Raw genomic sequence first — 20457 nt, forward strand, 5'->3', positions numbered from 1 at the left:
GAGTGTCCAGCAGCTGTCTGCAGCTGCAACCGTTGAGCCTATATTCTGTGACACAGTTTCTCCGGCACCTGAGCCCTTCTACAGGGAGTTGATTCGCTGCAGGGGATTCCTGAAGTAATGCTTGCTGATTTTCAGATGCTCACCACATTCATTGCCCAATAAGACAGAAAAATCATCCTATCTTGTAGGGCAACTGAGGTGAAGGGTATTTTTCTTTTCACCCACCGGCCCATTTTCTTTTGTGAACTGAAAAAGGCTTTTGCTCAGCCCGTGTCTGAGGGAAGTTCTGCCCTTGCAGAAGTGTGCTTGCCTGAACACCAGCGTGCCTCTAGCCACCCTCCACAGATCATGGTCCCACATCACTGTAGATTTTGTCATGGGTTACCTACCTCAGGAAAAACAGTCAGATTCTCATAATCTGTACATTTCGTTGCTTTGGAGAAATTGCCTACTGTTAGCTTAGCTTAGCTAATTATAGGCCAATCTCCAACCTTCCTTTCATATCAAAAATCCTTGAAAGAGTAGTTGTCAAACAGCTAACAGATCATCTGCAGAGGAATGGTTTATTTGAAGAGTTTCAGTCAGGTTTCAGAGTTCATCACAGCACAGAAACAGCTTTAGTGAAGGTTACAAATGATCTTCTTATGGCCTCTGACAGTGGACTCATCTCTGTGCTTGTCCTTCTTGACCTTAGTGCACCATTCGATACTGTTGACCATAATATCCTATTAGAGCGATTAGAACATGCTGTAGGTATTACAGGTATTGCACTGCAGTGGTTTGTATCATATCTATCTAATAGACTCCAATTTGTGCATGTAAATAGAGAGTCCTCTTCACACACTGAGGTTAATTATGGAGTTCCACAGGGTTCAGTGCTAGGACCAATTCTGTTTACATTATACATGCTTCCCCTAGGCAGCATCATTAGAAGACATAGCATACATTTTCACTGCTATGCAGATGACACCCAGCTCTATCTGTCCATGAAGCCAGATAACACACACCAATTAGTTAAACTGCAGGAATGTCTTAAAGACATAAAGACTTGGATGGCCGCTAACTTTCTGCTTCTTAACTCAGATAAAACTGAGGTCATTGTACTCGGCGCTGAAAAGCTTAGAAATATGGTATCTAACCAGATTCTTACTCTGGATGGCATTACCTTGGCCTCCAGTAACACTGTGAGGAACCTTGGAGTCATTTTTGACCAAGATATGTCCTTCAATGCACATATTAAACAAATATGTAAGACTGCGTTCTTCCATTTGCGCAACATCTCTAAAATTAGAAATATCCTGTCTCAGAGTGACGCTGAAAAACTAGTTCATGCATTTATTACTTCCAGGCTGGACTACTGCAATTCATTATTATCAGGATGTCCAAAAAACTCACTGAAAAGCCTTCAGCTAATCCAAAATGCTGCAGCAAGAGTACTGACAGGGACTAGAAAGAGAGAGCAGATTTCTCCTGTTTTGGCTTCCCTTCATTGGCTTCCTGTTAAATCCAGAATTGAATTCAAAATCCTGCTCCTCACATACAAGGTCTTAAATAATCAGGCCCCATCTTATCTTAATGACCTTGTAGTACCATATCACCCTATTAGAGCACTTCGCTCTCGCTCTGCAGGCCTACTTGTTGTTCCTAGAGTATTTAAAAGTAGAATGGGAGGCAGAGCCTTCAGTTTTCAGGCCCCTCTTCTGTGGAACCAGCTTCCAGTTTGGATTCGGGAGACAGACACTATCTCTACTTTTAAGATTAGGCTTAAAACTTTCCTTTTTGCTAAAGCATATAGTTAGGGCTGGACCAGGTGACCCTGAATCCTCCCTTAGTTATGCTGCAATAGATGTAGGCTGCCGGGGGATTCCCATGATGCATTGAGTTTTTCCTTTCCAGTCACCCTTCTCGCTCACTATGTATTAACAGACCTCTCTGTATTGAATCGTATCTGTTATTAACCTCTGTCTCTCTTCCACAGCATGTCTTTTATCCTGTCTTCCTTCTCTCACCCCAACCAGTCGCAGCAGATGGCCCCGCCCCTCCCTGAGCCTGGTTCTGCCGGAGGTTTCTTCCTGTTAAAAGGGAGTTTTTCCTTCCCACTGTTGCCAAAGTGCTTGCTCATAGGGGGTCATATGATTGTTGGGTTTTTCTCTGTATCTATGAAGCGCCTTGAGACGACTTTTGTTGTGATTTGGTGCTATATAAATAAAATTGAATTGAATTGAATTGAATTGTTACTGAAACAGCTGACTTCATCCATCATGTTTTTAGGCTCCATGGAATTCCACATAAAATAGAATCCCACAATTCCCTTCCCAGACCTGTAAGGCCTTCTGCACCTCATTTGGTACCAAGATTAGTTTAAATTCTGCCCAAGACCAACGGTCAAACCGACAGGTTAAATCAAGAGCTTGAGACCATTCTCTGAATTGTCACTTCTTATAACCCGGCCACTTGTTCCTCACACCTCCCATTTCTCATTTGAAATAACCTTTGGATACCAATCACCACTGTTCCCAGAGAACGAGTTGGATTTAGCTCTTCCATCTGTGCAACACCATGTGAAATGCACTCAGCGTATCCGGGTGTGTGCCTGGGAGCCTTTGCTCTGTGCTTCGAGGTCTGCTCCCAGGTATTAACAAAGTCAAAGCACTGTCATGCAAGTTCACACCCCGTTACATAGGCCCTTTTGAAATTGAAACTATTATCAACCCACTAGCCATTAAACTTAAATTGCCTACAGTTCTTCGCATTCATCCTACTTTCCATGTCTCAACCTGCTGCCCTTGCGTGCTATAGCATAGAGGATGGCACTGGCCACAAAAGATTTGTAAAGAAATCCTGAGGATTGTATGACAGATGTTGAAAGACCTCAGCCGCCTCAGAAAATAGAGACAACTCTGGCCCTTCCTGTAGAGTGGAGTTGTGTTTTTAACCCATTCCTGTTTGTTATCCATGTGTACTTCACTCTATTTGTAGTCCTCCACAATGTCCACATCGTCCCACTGGATTGAAATAGTGGTCCATGGTTTCATAGTCCTTAAAAGTCCACAATCAAGTCAGGTCACTTTCAGCTGCAGATGAGTGTGTTTGCACTACGTGACAAAGGAATGAACCACAGCCTGGTACTCTGTCTCATCACTCTCACTGACGCATCCAACCACCGAGGAGTCATCAGAAAGTCACAATCACAGTGCTCGCCGGCTGGCTCAGATGGGCATAGACACGACTGAGCATGTAGATGATTGCATCCTCAGCTCTGAAGCATGGCTGGTAAGCAAACTAAAGGGGATCCTGATGTGGCCATGATAATAGGGTGGAGATGGTCACTGTCAGCACTCAGTGAGTCTACAGACTCTCATGGCCGAGTGGCCAGTGAGTTGTGGACCCAAAAGTAGGACTGAACTTAATGAAAAGGGAGTTTATTTAGACTGGTAAAAAAAACATACAAAGAAAAGACAAAGGCAAAATTAACACACATGACAGATGGAATGACGAACAAAGGGTTACCTGTAAACAAGAAGAGGAGACAAAACACAAACAGAGTAAGAGAGACAAAGCCATCACTGAGACACATAAAGGATGAGACTTAAACACTGAAGACACGACACTATAATCACCATAGTGGGGACGGCACAGACATGGAAGGAACCTAAACAGATAAGAACTAAGTAAGGAAACCTGGAGAACATAATACAAAAAGGCATAAAACTTAAAATGCTGGATCAAAAGACCCAGAACCAGGACAGAACCATATATAATGCAAATGCTCTTTCAAACATATAAAACACATTGTACTCCTTTTAAAAGGAATATCAGAATTTTTCTAAAGACTTGAACCGTTATTATTTTATATTTTAACATGGATTTCAGTGTTTTATTATATCAACACATTTTAATAAATTACATTTTTAACCTGGTTACAAATAATTATTATTAAATCGATTAAAGAAAATCAGGAAAATGTAAACTAACAAAAAAAAAACATTTATTGAATAAATCAATAGGCTAACACATAATAGATCCTGTTTATTTACAAATAACCTATATTCATATGTATCATGTTGATAAAAACAATGTTTATATTTATAAATAAAAAAGTCACATTTATTAATCATGTAAATAAACAGCACTTATCATAAACATCCACATGATATCCGAAAGAAATCATCCAGTTCAAATGACGTTCAAATTTTGAACATTGACGTCCAGGTTGGGTCATGGTTGGACGTTAAAATTGTGGACCAAGTTCAAATGTCTACAGATGTCCAGAGAATTGGTCATGGACCGACAGACCCAATATAAATAATAATCTGCACATCTATCTGACATCCAATATTTAGCAGAGAGAGTCTGACTGTCATGGTCTGGGTGTGTGGCTGTAATGGATGTCTGAGCTTCCCTGGTATCCGGCCATGGGCAGGGCCTACAGCCTCCCTCACCTGGAGCTGATTGAGGCAATTAGGCTGGAGATTTAAGCTCCTTCCTGACGCTGCTTCCTCGCCAGTTCACCAACAACCCTATGTTGGTAACCAGGCCTCACACGTTATACCAGTAATTCTCAAGTCCTTTACTTACCTTGTGTTCTAGTTGCTCCTGGTTATTCCACAGTGCTGAACAACTCATCCTGGAAATGTGGTTCACCTGCCTCCCCTCAAACTACCACAAAACCTTTAACACTCAGGACAGCCGACACACACCACTAATCCCACCTGGACCACAACACCTCTCCTTCAACGCTTCATCTCCCACCTGCACAGTAAGACAAAGAAATTCATAGCCTCCACTCTCTCCAGAACTCCTCACTGGCTACCATTTTAACACTGCTCTCCTCTCTTATAGCGGGTACCTAATCACCAGTCCAGCTCCCGTTGCTTTCTTGGACCCGTCACTCTGCTTTTACTCCTCTCTCCGAGCCGAGACCCCACGCCCTGTTTATCAAGCCTTTAGTCGAGTGCCATTATAAACATTATCCTTGTGCTGGTTAATAAAACAATGTTAAAACATTTCCTCAACCTCCGCTTTGGTTCTCTGCACATGGGTTCAGTTTTGGTACTCGGCCTCCGTCCGTTTTGTGACAGGGAGGTGGAGAGAGGGAGCAATCGCATACAAGAATATGAGCAGAGCAGGGAATTGACATGGATATGGACTAAGGCTACGTGCACCCTGCAGGCAAAAGTGCATCAAATTGGACCTTTTGACCCTATGCTTCCCATATCTGTTCATGGTATGACAGTTTGAACAGCATAAATTAGATATTTTCAAATCTGACCTGGGACACTTTCATATGTGATACTGAATCCGATACATATCTGATGTTTTAGAAAGCGACTGCTGTTTGAATGGTCATGTCACATTAAATCCGTCTTTTATGTCACTGACACAAGACAGAAGCCAATTATCAGCACCGGAGAAGACAAACCAACCCCACCACTCCTGGTTCCGACTCCGTGTCCATATATACCTCTGCACGGAGGTAGCAGCCACTGCTCCAAACAAGGCCATTGTTAAAACACAGCCTCTCTTTTTTCTCAGTATCCTTCTTTCTGTAATTAATTTGTCAAATTTCTGTCAGTTACGACTGTGCAGAAATTGGTAGACTGCTGCAACAACACCTACTAGCTCTGTAGCCGCCATTTTTACTTCCGCAAACAGAGCGCGTTGTGTGTGACGTCTTCTTTTGCACATGCGGGACGCTTTGAGGGCCGTGAACCGTTCACACTAGAGTGCGTTTGCTGTCACATTTTATTTGTAGTGTGAACAACAACACATTGTCTATTTCAGTTTAAAGAAAGAAACAACACTCTAATTCATGAAGGTTTTATGTTGTGCACATACATCAACTGTCAGTCAGACATTATGGGTGTTTTTGAGTGCTTTAGGTGGAACTCTTATGTCTGTTTGGGCTAACACTAACACTGCTTGTGATCTTTTTAATTACAAAAATCCTTCTCCACATGAAAATGTTGATTTCTGTCCTCTAAATGTATGTAGAATATTCATATTAAGGTATTTGTATGTTGTTATTTCACTTCCACTTCATGGACTTAACAGAGAAATCAGGAGACCCTCCTTTATCAAACAGATTGTAAATAATTATAGTTGTGATTATAATCAATGAGGACATCATTCTTTGTTATGTTAAATGTTGGAAAAAAATAAAGATTTTTCCATTAAATCAAACTTTAATCAATTAATTTTCTTTATTCCAGGATATCACTTATAATCGCGTGGCAAAAATATCAACCTAGGCTAAGAGAATCTGAGTGTTTAAAACAGAACAAGACTGTTGATGAAAACAGCAGGCACACAGTAACATCAAGCAGCACGGTTTAACCTGAACACATTAAAAATCTCAAAAAAAAGGGCGGGGGGGACTTTAAATATTAAAATATCTTTCTATCAACAAAGCATTCTTACTTTACTGCTGCTGTGATGATAATAAAGCGACAGTATGAGTGCGAGGCATGTAAGTCAGAAAGGGTTAAGCATGGTTTGATGGTCTGCAGAAAGAAACCTTATGCACAATGAATTGGTCATTTGAAACCATAAATTCTTTATCCAGGTTTCTGGAAAGTACCAGACTTGATTTTTGTTGGACTGACCTGAAGAGGGCAGCAATGCGCCTTTGATACTTCCAGGCTACCGGAAGTTCAATAGAAGAAGAATAGCGGAAATGATGCCGTTCAGCACTTGCATCGTGATCGAGTTTTGTTTGAAGAATTTAGTTTGAATGTATCGGTTGTTGTAGCAATAATGTCTTCAGTTCTTCATCTAAGAGAAGTTATCAAGGAGAGATTAACTACCGCCGCAGAACAAATCTTCTCAGAGTTTGAAAAAACGATCGTCCGGTATGAGGAAGAGATCAGTCAGCTTAGACTGCTGGATATCAGACCCGGGATAAAGTCACACAGTACAGGTGTGTAAACTTCTGTTATTAGTAGTAAATTCATGCGTTGATTTACAATAGTTTTTAATATAATCAGCCAATTACATGACAGCAGTCAATGCATTTCGGCATGTAGACGGGGTGTTGTGCCAAAAAGTGATTGCCTGCCAAAAACTGATTTCCAATGTTTCCGTGTATTTTTTTTATGTGTAATATCTTTATGTATGTTGGTAAATAGACTTCGGTGAACAGCGTTTACAAAGGGTTTATATATAGAATTTAAAAATTATCTGTTTTTTCAAGTATCTTTAGAGCTCTGTGTTATTGTACTTACATTATAACCAATCCGGTCCTTTATCCTCGTTTAAAATATTTTTACAGAACTATTGTCATATTTGCTGCCATTTCTTCTGTCCTCTTGGCCAGCTTACTCTGACAAAATACATTTTTAATGTTAATGAGATTTTTTTTAACTGCATAAATAAAGGTTATATAAAAGTCACTGCCAAAAACTGATTGCGGCTTCTACCTTGTTACACGAATTTTGTTTGTTGCTCAAAATGACTTTATGTCATCCATAAGGGATGCGTTTAACATATGTTTCACATATTATAGCCCAACAAGTTACTTATAGCAGTTTAAATACGACCAATCAGTTTTTGGCAAATACCGGAAATCACTTTTTGGCAGACAATCACTTTTTGGCACAACAGGTGTCAAGATGACCTGCTGTTAGTTCAAAGTGAGCGTCGTGTTGGGGAGGCGAGTTGGATTTAAATCACTTTGAGCGTGGTGTGGCTGTTTGTGCCACACTGGCTGGTCTCAGTGTTTCAGAAACTGCCGATCTGCTCACATTTCCAGCACAAACGTCTGTATGATTTAGAGAGAGTGGTCCGAAAAGAGAAATTATCTAGTGAGGGCAGTTCTTTGTTTATGTCAGAGAAGAATGGGGAGACAGCTTGTAAGGAGAAAAACCTCAGGAAAGCAAAGAATCACGGAGTTAATTCATGTACATGGGCGAATCCTGTGCAGGAAATGCGCCCAGGCATCTGGTCAGACTTTATTATATACTCACGTAACACTCATGGGTGGAGTACAAGTTAGGAAAAAACAACTTCTTATCTGGTGATTGCATACGAGGCTACACAGGATGCAGCCTTGCAACACAAAGATGGACAAGTTGATTAACGATCTTGTAGTGGGTTAGAACAATACATGTGGGTGTTGGCTAAACTTGAGCAACTTCCTCATGTGATCACTTTGTTCCAGCTAAAGAATTTGCTGACACGCTATGTACAGGCATTACTACAAAATTCAAATAAGGCTATACATGAAGGTAATAAGGTAAAATCTTTTGACACAGCTTCAACCTACAGGAAGGCAACAGTAGGTCCAATTATGACTTTTTGCAACTAAGATATGCAGAAGAGAATATCTGAATACACATAACTAGAATTGTGTACCTAATAAAGTGACCACTGAGTGTATATTGATTAGTAAAATATTAGAAAATTAGCATTAACATATACCGGCCTTCTTAAAATGCTGTAGGTTTTCATTATCATATTCTGATCATCCTGTTGTTCATTTGTTTGTATGTTTTTTTTCTTTTATTTATTTATTTATTTTACATTGTGTGGTAATCACTGGCAGTCACATCTAAAAATTGGACTACAGTTGTTCAGCTGCAGGGTTAATAACATCACCCAATCAACAAATGACTATGAGTAAATGTTTCTCTAGTAAAGTCTGCAAGAATCCATGAAACCATAAACTTAATTCTCCATAGGTGACTATTGTCACTATTTTCTTGTGTCCCTTTGTTGAACACGAAGGTCTGGATGAGCAGCAGGTCTGTGACCAGGAGAGGAGCTTCAGTCTCAACCAGCAGGACCCAGAGCCTCCACAGACTAGAGAGGAGGAAACCTGCAGCAGTGAGGAAGGAGAGCAGCTTGAACTGAAGCAGGAGGCTGAAGGCATTCATGTCTGGACAAGGGAAGAGCTGGATTTGTTGTGTAAACCTGGAGTAAAGCTGACCACAACAGGTATGCAAAACTGTAATATATTATTATTTTTATTATTTCAGAATTCAGAAATGAATATGACTCATATAAAAACATCACATGATGATATCAGAGTTAACTCCTCATGAAAAGAGCTCACAAAGACAGGCGGTGAGCATTTCTGCCTGGCATACTACCTCACTGAAGACATGTTTTGTGTTAATACAGTAAAATAAAAACTGGGTTTTAAATCTCTATATTATTTCCTGCATATAGATTTAAGTCATGTTGGCCCAGAACTGTACGCAGAATGTAGGAAAACCGTTGAGGCAATGAAAAATGTGGATATTGGCCACAAGGACCAAGTTGGACTAGTGATTTGTACGCCTCATAAATGATGACTTTCTGCATATGAAAAGAATTCTTTGCTGTTCAGCGCATGAGAGAGAATATTTAAAACACCTTAAATATCACTCGCATATCTGAGAGACCCATTCAGCTACTCTTTAATCCAAAATGTAATCAGCCTATTACATTGCAGCAGTCAGTGCATTTCGGCATGTAGATGTGATCAAGATGACCTGCTGAAGTTCAAAGTGAGCGCTGATTTAAATCACTTTGATTGCGGTGTGGGTGTTTGTGACAGACTGGCTCCGCTGAGTGTTTTAGAAACTGCTGAAATTTTCCAGCATGAACATCTGTATGATTTGCAGAGAGTAGTCTGAAAAATAAAAAATCTAGTGAGGGCAGTTCTTTGGGTGAAAACTCCTTGTTGATGTCAGAAGAGAATGAACAGACTGCTTCAACCTGAATGGAAGGCGACATTAAGTCCAATAAGCACATTTTACAACTAAGATATGCAAAAGAGCATCTCTGAATACACATAACATGTTGAATCTTGAAGCAGATGGGATACAACAATTGATTAGTATAATTGGTTACAACCCCATTACCTTAAAATGACAGTGAGTTCACTGTACTTAGGAGGTCACCAGCTCTCAACCTCAGAGCACCTTTGTGATTCGGTGGAACACAAGATTTGCATCATGGATGTGAAGATGACAGATATGCAGCAGCTGTGTGAAGCTCTCGGGTTAATATAAACCAAAATATCTGAGGAATATTTCCAGCATTTTGCTGAATCTCCACAAAGAATTAAGTCAGTTCTGAGGACAAAAGGGGCTCCAATCTAGTACTAGGAATGTGTACCTAATAAAGTGACCAGTGAGTGTATAGTTATTAGTAAAATATTAAAAGATTAGCTTTCATATTCAGATCATCCTGCTGTTCATTTGTTTGTGTGGTTTTGTATGTTTTTTCTGTATGATTGTTTTTTTATATTGTGTGCTAATCTAGTCACAAAAATGAGCACTTTAACACTCTAACAGCTTCTTGACAGTTTAGCCTCTGTTAGAATCACTGACAAACTCTTAAACTGGTTTAAATATTTTCTCTCTGGCTCCTGTCGGTTCAACCAAGTCATAAATCGTGGCTCAAAGAGTTGGCAGTTCGTCTTTTAACCCGAAGGTTGCCGGTTCGAGCCCCGGCTCGAACAGTTTCGGTCATTGTGTCCTTGGGCAAGACACTTCACCCGTTGCCTACTGGTGATGGCCAGAGGGGCCGATGGTGCGATATGGCAGCCTCGCCTCTGTCAGTCTGCCCCAGGGCAGCTGTGGCTACAACTGTAGCTGCCTCCACCAGTGTGTGAATGAATAGTGGAATTGTAAAGCGCTTTGAGGGCCCCGAAAAGCGCTATATAAATGCAATCCATTATTATTGTTATTATTATTATTATAAAATGTAAATTCCCAAGAATTCTCATTTCCAATGCGGTGTTCCCAAGAGATTTTTCCTGAGGTCTCTTTGATTAAATTTCCACTGTTATTGTGGGCCTCTGGAACTCCTTCCCACCAGACATCCATTACATTGACTCTCTCTTCACTTACAAGCAAGCAGAATATGAAATGTTTGGTTTGTTAAATATGAGAAAAAGGTCAAGTTGCTAAAGCTTAGGGAGACTCAGGGTCAGAATATTGACTATGACATGACCAACATTTTCTTGTCATCACATTAGTCACTATTTTCTTGTGTCCCTTTGTTGAACACGAAGGTCTGGATGAGCAGCAGGTCTGTGACCAGGAGAGGAGCTTCAGTCTCAACCAGCAGGACCCAGAGCCTCCACAGACTAGAGAGGAGGAAACCTGCAGCAGTGAGGAAGGAGAGCAGCTTGAACTGAAGCAGGAGGCTGAAGGCATTCATGTCTGGACAAGGGAAGAGCTGGATTTGTTGTGTAAACCTGGAGTAAAGCTGACCACAACAGGTATGCAAAACTGTAATATATTATTATTTTTATTATTTCAGAATTCAGAAATGAATATGACTCATATAAAAACATCACATGATGATATCAGAGTTAACTCCTCATGAAAAGAGCTCACAAAGACAGGCGGTGAGCATTTCTGCCTGGCATACTACCTCACTGAAGACATGTTTTGTGTTAATACAGTAAAATAAAAACTGGGTTTTAAATCTCTATATTATTTCCTGCATATAGATTTAAGTCATGTTGGCCCAGAACTGCACGCAGAATGTAGGAAAACCGTTGAGGCAATGAAAAATGTGGATATTGGCCACAAGGACCAAGTTGGACTAGTGATTTGTACGCCTCATAAATGATGACTTTCTGCATATGAACAGAATTCTTTGCTGTTCAGCGCATGAGAGAGAATATTTAAAACACCTTAAATATCACTCGCATATCTGAGAGACCCATTCAGCTACTCTTTAATCCAAAATGTAATCAGCCTATTACATTGCAGCAGTCAATGCATTTCGGCATGTAGATGTGATCAAGATGACCTGCTGAAGTTCAAAGTGAGCGCTGATTTAAATCACTCTGATTGCGGTGTGGGTGTTTGTGACAGACTGGCTCCGCTGAGTGTTTTAGAAACTGCTGAGCTGCTGAAATTTTCCAGCATGAACATCTGTATGATTTGCAGAGAGTAGTCTGAAAAATAAAAAATCTAGTGAGGGCAGTTGTTTGGGTGAAAACTCCTTGTTGATGTCAGAAGAGAATGAACAGACTGCTTCAACCTGACTGGAAGGCGACATTAAGTCCAATAAGCACATTTTACAACTAAGATATGTAAAAGAGCATCTCTGAATACACATAACATGTTGAATCTTGAAGCAGATGGGATACAACAATTGATTAGTATAATTGGTTACAACCCCATTACCTTAAAATGACAGTGACTTCACTGTACTTAGGAGGTCACCAGCTCTCAACCTCAGAGCACCTTTGTGATTCGGTGGAACACAAGATTTGCATCATGGATGTGAAGGTGACAGATATGCAGCAGCTGTGTGAAGCTCTCGGGTTAATATAAACCAAAATATCTGAGGAATATTTCCAGCATTTTGCTGAATCTCCACAAAGAATTAAGTCAGTTCTGAGGACAAAAGGGCTCCAATCTAGTACTAGGAATGTGTACCTAATAAAGTGACCAGTGAGTGTATAGTTATTAGTAAAATATTAAAAGATTAGCTTTCATTGTCATATTCAGATCATCCTGCTGTTCATTTGTTTGTGTGGTTTTTTTCTGTTTGTTTTTTTATATTGTGTGTTAATCACTGGCAGTCACAAAAATGAGCACTTTAACACTCTAACAGCTTCTTGACAGTTTAGCCTCTGTTAGAATCACTGACAAACTCTTAAACTGGTTTAAATATTTTCTCTCTGGCTCCTGTCGGTTCAACCAAGTCATAAATCGTGGCTCAAAGAGTTGGCAGTTCGTCTTTTAACCGGAAGGTTGCCGGTTCGAGCCCCGGCTCGGACAGTTTCGGTCGTTGTGTCCTTGGGCAAGACACTTCACCTGTTGCCTACTGGTGATGGCCAGAGGGGCCGATGGCGCGATATGGCAGCCTCGCCTCTGTCAGTCTGCCCCAGGGCAGCTGTGGCTACAACTGTAGCCTCCACCAGTGTGTGAATGAATAGTGGAATTGTAAAGCGCTTTGAGGGCCCCGAAAAGCGCTATATAAATGCAATCCATTATTATTGTTATTATTATTATTATAAAATGTAAATTCCCAAGAATTCTCATTTCCAATGCGGTGTTCCCAAGAGATTTTTCCTGAGATCTCTTTGATTAAATTTCCACTGTTATTGTGGGCCTCTGGAACTCCTTCCCACCAGACATCCATTACATTGACTCTCTCTTCACTTACAACCAAGCAGAATATGAAATGTTTGGTTTGTTAAATATGAGAAAAAGGTCAAATTGCTAAAGCTTAGGGAGACTCAGGGTCAGAATATTGACTATGACATGACCAACATTTTCTTGTCACTATTTTCTTGTGTCCTTGTGTTGAAGATGAAGTTCTGGATAACCAGCAGGTCTGTGACCAGAGGAGGAGCTCCAGTCTGGACCAGCAGGACCCAGAGCCTCCACAGACTAAAGATGAACAAGAGGAAATCTCCCTCAATCAGGAAAGTGACCAGCTTTCACTGAAGCCAAAAACCAAAGATGTCATCGTCTGGACTGGGCAGGAGCTGGACATCATGTGGAACCCTGAAGTAAAGTTGCAAAGAATAGGTATGTGTGCGTCCTAAAGTCCTCAATAATCTCCACTGTCTTCTGGGCGTTCAGCACCAGGTTGTTGCGGCTGCACCAGGACACCAGACGTTCAGCCTCCATCCTGTAGACAGACTCATCCCTGTCCGAGATGAGTCCAATAACAGTGGTGTCATCTGCAAACTTAATCAGCTTGACAGACTGGTGGGTGGAGGTGCAGCAGTTAGTGTACAAGGAGAAGCGCAGAGGAGGACCAGAATTTGCCATTATTAAAACTCACCCTGGCGCAATGCTGTCCTTGCAGAAGTGGATATAGGAGGTGACAGTGTCGTAAACTCATTAGAAGTAGCCTTCAATGTGTCCCAGTCTGTAGATTCCAAGCCGTGCATCTCTCCTCCACAGCCTCGTTACTCCAGTTTTTTAGTCCTCACAATAGGTTTGGAGAGCTTCAGCCTCGCGGGCATCAGAATGATCATGACGTGGTCAGAAAGTCCGAGTGCAGCACATGGCACAGCGTGATAGGCTTCACTAATCGTGCTGTAACTGTGATCCAATGTCCTCTCCTCTCTGGTCGAGTATACTGTTTATATTTGGAAGTTCCTGGCTCACATTGGCTTTTTTAAAGTCCCCAATTTTGAGGAAAAGCAACCTTTTAGCAGAAAGGGGAGGGGCGGCTATCTGCTGCAACCAGTTGGAGGTGAGTGGAGGGGGAGGAAAGCAGAGAATGCCAGAGTTAAATTCTATAAAATGTGATAGTGGTGTAGTATAAACACACAGCGCGAAAAGAGGTGAGTGAAGAAGAAACACTCAGGCACCATGGGAAGCCCTCGGCAGCCTAATCCTATTCATTACCTGCTCAGGAAATTTATGGTTAATCTAAATAAAAATGTACTGCAGTAGGTGTCATGTAAAGGTTTTAACTGTGTTTTCTGCCATTTAACCGTTAATACAAGCCTTTTATATATCAAGTATTTTGTTTTCTCCTACATTTTGTGTGTTTTGTTACAAATCACCTTTATTTTCTCATCCTTGGTGATCTGTTTATGTTTTAATTGATCTTTGTTCTTGCACAGTTTTGATATTTGATTGTTGCTGTTATAAATATATGAATCTTTCAGCCCTAATCCCCCACCACAAACACACTGTGTTGTGTTGTCGGTTATGGTATCTTCTCTGTTGGGAGCACATGGAGGCAGGTTGATAACCATGGAGGAGCAAGAAGAAAGTGGTGGTGGTCTGATATCAGTTTTACGCAGAAAGTTTTCATGCAACATTTTGGGGATGAGCATAAGGTTTTGAACAGGAGCAAAAATCTTGGTGAAACACATGTGAGATGTTCAAGGCAAGAGTTTAAGTCAGTTGAACCGTTTTTAGATATGACTGAAATTACATACACATGAATAGATTACTCTTAAACAAAGACTCAACAGTCACCTAATATCACAGAAAGTACAACACAGTAATATTTATGAGAATCTAATAGTTTTTTTTACAGCTGACATTTTTTGTGCTGTTTTGAAATCTCCCCTGAAAGGTGATACAAAAATTAGATTTCCACTATTAACTGATGCAGAAGCTGAGGAGAAAATAAGAAGTCAGTTTAAGTGAGTTTAAGTTTAAAATGTCCACCCACTTCTACAATAAAATCTACACCCAACAAAGTTTAAGTGTAGATTTTGTTCTGCCGGTTTTCAAGAATTTGAGGTTTGCTCTGCAGCATGGAAAGGGAAAAAATATTCAAACAGATTCCGGATTGAGTTAAGTATGGTAAATATTTATATTTGGCTTTCTGAAATATATGATTCTAAACTTAACTTGATCACAGAAGAAGAGTGTTTTTTCATATAGTTTGTAAATGAGCAGCCAAAATGGTTTTCACTGAGTCGGCAAAATATTTTCTCCCCACAACATGCCTTTCACTGGTATATCTGAATAACATGCTTACCATGTGGAGACCTGCTAATGGTTAAGGTTACCTTGTAATTTCTCAAATGTATGTTGTTGTTTTTTTAATCTGTCCCTTCAGATTTTCCACAACATGACTGTAAGGACGAGGAGGGGCTCACACATCAGCACATCTGCAACCAGACGAACTCCAGTCTGGACCAGGAGGATCCTTCACAGATTAAAGAGGAACACGAGGAACTCAGTACCACTGAAGAGGGAAAAGCGCTTGAACAAAAGCAGGAGACTGAAACTTTTCCTGCTAGTGAAGAAAGTGACTACAGGGAACCAGAACCAAGCAGTGTCCTGGTCCTTTCTCACAACTCTCCTGTCACAGATCAGTGTGAAAGCAAGGACAATGACTTACACAGAAATAATTCGAATCAAATCACAGCAGACCCGATGGTTACAAATTCCAAGAAAGTACTTTCATGTGGCACCTGTGGAAAGACATTTAATAGGACGGGAAACTTGAATCGACATATGAAAATTCACACAGGTGAGAAGCCACATTCTTGTAGTACCTGTGGGAAAAGTTTTAGTTGGAAGTCAGACTTGACAAGACACATGCGAATTCACACAGGTGAAAAACCACATTCTTGTAGTACCTGTGGGAAAAGATTTAATCGGAAGGAATCTTTGAAAATGCACCTGGAATATCATACAAGTGAAAAACGATATTCCTGTAGCACATGTGGCAAAAGATTTCATCTAGACACCAATTTGAATAGACACATGCGAATTCACCTAGGTGAGAAGCTGAATTCTTGTGGCATTTGTGGAAAAGGTTTTGGTCAGAAGACACGCCTGGATAGACACATGCGAATTCACACAGGTGAAACGCCATATTCTTGTAGCACATGTGGGAAAAGATTTAAGTGGAAGGCGTATTGGAAAATTCATATGAATTTTCATACAGGTGAAAAAAAACATTCCTGTATCACTTGTGGGAAAAGATTTCATTTAAAAACAAATTTAAAGAGACACATGCGAATTCACACAGGTGAGAAGCCATATTACTGTAGCACCTGTAGGAAAAGATTTAGCGACGCAGCAAATTTTGCAAGCCACATAAAAAGTCATACAGGTGAGAAACCACACTGTTGCAGAGGCTGTGGGAAAGGCTTTATCCATTTGTCAAGCTTGATAAGACACATGAGAGTCCACAGGGGTGAAAAACTTTATTGTTGTAGCACATGTGGAAAAAGTTTCAGTTCTTCGGTACAGTTGAAAATGCATATGAAAAACGATGCTAAGTTTCATTCTTAGAAAATGTTAATGGTGTCTCTCGCTACATGCACGTGTACATTTGGTAAACATAGCTTTTTCTATGTGTTTTGGCTTTTCATCCACCTTAAATGAAGGGTGAAGATTTTCTAAAGCTTAGTTTTTGTTTACATGTGGATTTTAAAAAAGCATTTGAAAACATGAGTTTGTCTCGTGTTCACCTTCATCACTTTTTTCTAACGTCATTGTTTTATTATTTGTAGGCTTTTGATTGGTTGACATTTCTTCATGTTTTTAGAAAGGACCCCAACCCGACACACTGTTCCATGTTTATTTAAGAGTCTTTATTGATTTCAACACTGGTTTATTGTTCTCTAGGTTCAGCACCTAGGTCCATCAGCTTTCCAGCTGTCTTTGCTTCTGGTCTCTGACTTCACTATAAAAAGGGGAGAAACCTCATTAGTTCATCGTGTGCACCTTTCCTTGCCACCTCCCTTGCACTACCCCTCCCCTGCAGCTGAGCCAGAGTCCACCTCTGACACAATGTTGCTTAAGGCATGGTCCTGATAGTGCTTGAGATATTCTTTTGTGTGTTCATGTGGTCAGAGCTATTTCTTAAAAACAAACTCAGACAAATCACTGTTTTAAAAAAACTGCCCGTGTACATGTGGAGGTAAGCTTTATTAAAATCAGTTTTCTCTTTGAAATGAAGGTGTTTAAAGCACCGGTTCCATTAACTGTTTGCCGACTTGCACCCTGCCTAAACTCCCATTGGGTTTGTTTTTTTTAAATGACATTTATACACTTATTTTACCGAATAAAACTTGAAGTAATATAAGTACGTCCATGCTTTAAATGCTACATGGTCATACTCTCCCACACTGCACTGTTGATCTACACACGTCGGTTGCAGCCATTTTCTCTCCATCATTTCTGCACAGAGATCAGCTGTCAGTCAAACATCATAGGTGGTACCTCCACATCTTCTAGTTGTTCTCTTGATGTTTTGGACTTTTTAAAGGAGATCTTTCCTGTGACTGTTTATGGAGGCTATCACTGCTCATCATGAGTTTGATTTACAAAAATATTTCTCTATCCTCTAAATGTTTCTTGAATATTTGTTTTGAAAAATGTCGACATTTCTCTTTGAGTATGGCAGACTGTGTGTTTTTGTTTTTTCAAAATTATCAAATGAGGAAAAACTGTGATTTTAATAAATTCATATATTGTTTTGATGTTTTATTGTGTAAATAAACTGGAAGGTTTAACTATAAATCAAACTTTGAACAAAGTCTTTTCTTCTGTCTTGATTTTCTTAAGTCCTTTCAGATGTTTGTAATGGTCCTTGAATGCAGCATCAGTGTTACAGGTTGTGACTCCTGTGAAAAAACGGACACAGTGTGGTATTACCAGTGTTGGGACTAACACGTTATTAAGGTTCAAATGTTCACTGAAAATTTAGTTTTATATAAATATGATATTGAGCTCAAAAAGCTATAAAGTTCCTAACTCACAGCTTCTCTGCAAAGGGTTTCCCTAAGAGAGAGGAAAAGTGGTTATCAAGAACTTGAGGACATTACCTACATATAAACAATTCTAAATTTGTTGGGTTTTTTTAATGTCAGAAGGAGAGAGGCACTGAGGCACCATCTTCCGTCCCCCGGCGCTCCTGAACTGCCTACAGAGCAAGTATGAATGATGCCTGAGTGGACCTACACAACTCACAAGTTCCTGGCTCTCTCGGGTCCTCTGCAGAGGGTTTCCCTAGGAAGGCAGGCATAGCAGGGTCACCGGGGGACGGGGGGCTGTGCCTCACTGCCCTCCCCTCGTCGAAGAAACCCTCGTGCAGAGTTCAGAAAGCCAGAAACTTGTGTGTGTTGACTATGTCCTTGTGAGCCTCCACCATTTACTGGTGGGTGCAGCCTGAGCTGTCTAGAGACAGACCAGACCAGCTGCACAACACAGACACTTCAAACCTCATATGAGGACAAAAACTACCACAACAACAGAAACAAGAAAGAAAACGTAGCTTAGAACCATCCAGGGTTACAGGAGACGGCAGCACTGCAGAGGTGAGGACCGGCAGCTGTTTGAAAGAGACAACAAAATACACACAATACCACGAGAAACAAAGAGGTCATATCCAAATATATTAATCAATTATTGGAATAATCTAAGTATGCAAACTAAATATCACAGGAGAGCTCATGAGACTACAAACACTGACAATGACATGGTCCAGTTCAGAGACACAGGTTTAGCAGAGGTGAAGCAGCTGCAGCCATGTATGTCAGTACCCACCTGTCACAAAGACCAGCCTTTCCATGCCTGAGTCTGCATTAACTGTAAGCACTGAAGTATTTTAAAGGATGAGTCATCTAAAGAAATCATCCTGTGTATAGCTGTTTGAAGGGAAAATCAGATTTGCTGATCTCCCCACCCAGAATCTTTCTTCTGAAACATCCTGCAAAGAACAATTTTTCTCTTTTTTACTTTAAGTACATTTCAGAGTCTGTATTTTTTTTCTACTTCTACCTGAATAGAGAAGTTGAATCAGTATTTAAACTTTTATTTTTTAAAAGTAGTATTTGTACTTGTACTTAAGTACAGAATGTCTGTACTTTTGCCACCTCTGGAAGAGACTGATAGCAGCCTAATAGCGGCTGCAGAAGAAATGTTTTTTTTTTTTAAAAACCCCATCTGTTAGCTGATATGCTCTGATAATAATCTTTTTAAACCTTCTTGTTTTCCAGTGAGCTCTCAGTTCTGTCATTAGTTAGCTAACATAAACATTGTTAAATCTATGTCTGTCTGGCAGAGAGAAGACCCAAATGCAGACGTGTGGTGACCGAAATGAGTTAACTGAAGGAGAGGCATTTGTTAAGGCAAAACAGAACAAAAATAAGAAAACCAAACGGAAACAAGGAACTAAGCAGGAAAACCTAAACGGGATAGACCACTAGGAACTTGGAGACGCAGGAGAACAGACACTCTGACAAAGGACAGAGGGATGAGGGGTAATTAGGGAAGTGGAGACACCTGGGAACACAGCAGTAAGCAAAACTGAACACAATGCACATGAGATGAGGTACAGTCAAAATGAAACAGGAAGTAGCACAAACACAGAAATTCAGATAAGGACACCCAAGCTTGACATAAGAACAGGGATAAACAAACACTGAAACACGTGACAGACTGGGGAGACAGAACACAGAGACATGACTGAGACTAGGGAGAGAGAGACACAGAGTTGTAAATAAACACAAACACAAGACAGAACGAGAAGCTTCTGGATTTATACAGTACAGGCCAACAACTATACTTACTTAAACAAGGGCTTGGATTATAGAGATGTTTAAATATTGTCTGTGGACTACTCTGTAGCATGTTGTTTAAGTGGACTTTAATATAGACCTGTGCATAGCTAAAATCTGTAAAAAATAAATAAATAAATAAATGAATAAATAAAATAATAATAATACTAAGAGTATTAAAAAGTGAATAAAACTGAACATTTTTTACATTAATAAATAAATAGAAACCGTCAAGCTAAATTAAGTCATTGCATTTGATAACGTGAATAAATAAAACTAAACAAATAGGAACTAAACTGTAAAGCAAAGTCACTCTGCAAATGAACTGAACTGGAAAAAAAGCTTAAAACTAAATTATAATTATGATAATAACCAAGAAAACTGTAATTATTTTGATATGGAAAGCACTTTGTGTGTAGTTATGCAGTAACAGCCGCCAGGGGGACCACTCTGTCCGCGCTCAGCTTATGGTCCAGCTGCATACTACATCTCCCAGAGTCCTTTGC

The 20457-nt window shown here is 40.2% G+C and overlaps 1 protein-coding gene and 1 long non-coding RNA gene across 3 annotated transcripts in view; both read left to right on the forward strand.

Annotated features, from left to right (window-relative positions):
* LOC146497169 (uncharacterized) overlaps positions 1-18749 on the forward strand; it is a 40259-nt gene extending 21510 nt beyond the window's left edge. The window contains exons 1-5 of one of the 2 annotated variants that reach the window (XM_085140688.1): positions 6653-6919; positions 8725-8934; positions 11003-11212; positions 13266-13487; positions 15493-18749. In XM_085140688.1, coding sequence (XP_084996814.1) covers positions 6757-6919; positions 8725-8934; positions 11003-11212; positions 13266-13487; positions 15493-16679 — 1992 coding nt within the window. In that variant the 5' untranslated portion in view covers positions 6653-6756 and the 3' untranslated portion in view covers positions 16680-18749. Of the gene's footprint in view, positions 1-6652; positions 6920-8724; positions 8935-11002; positions 11213-13265; positions 13488-15492 lie in introns of those variants that run through there. The other variant, XM_085140689.1, reaches the window with a different exon arrangement.
* On the forward strand, positions 4372-5771 carry LOC146497170 (uncharacterized). Its single transcript, XR_014870800.1, has 2 exons — positions 4372-4759; positions 4843-5771. It is a non-coding gene; the product is annotated as an uncharacterized LOC146497170 (long non-coding RNA).
* Positions 18750-20457: the final 1708 nt, after the last annotated feature.

The sequence above is a fragment of the Neolamprologus multifasciatus genome, chromosome 18 (genome assembly GCF_963576455.1).
Source record: "Neolamprologus multifasciatus chromosome 18, fNeoMul1.2, whole genome shotgun sequence".
NCBI classification, from domain to species: domain Eukaryota; kingdom Metazoa; phylum Chordata; class Actinopteri; order Cichliformes; family Cichlidae; genus Neolamprologus; species Neolamprologus multifasciatus.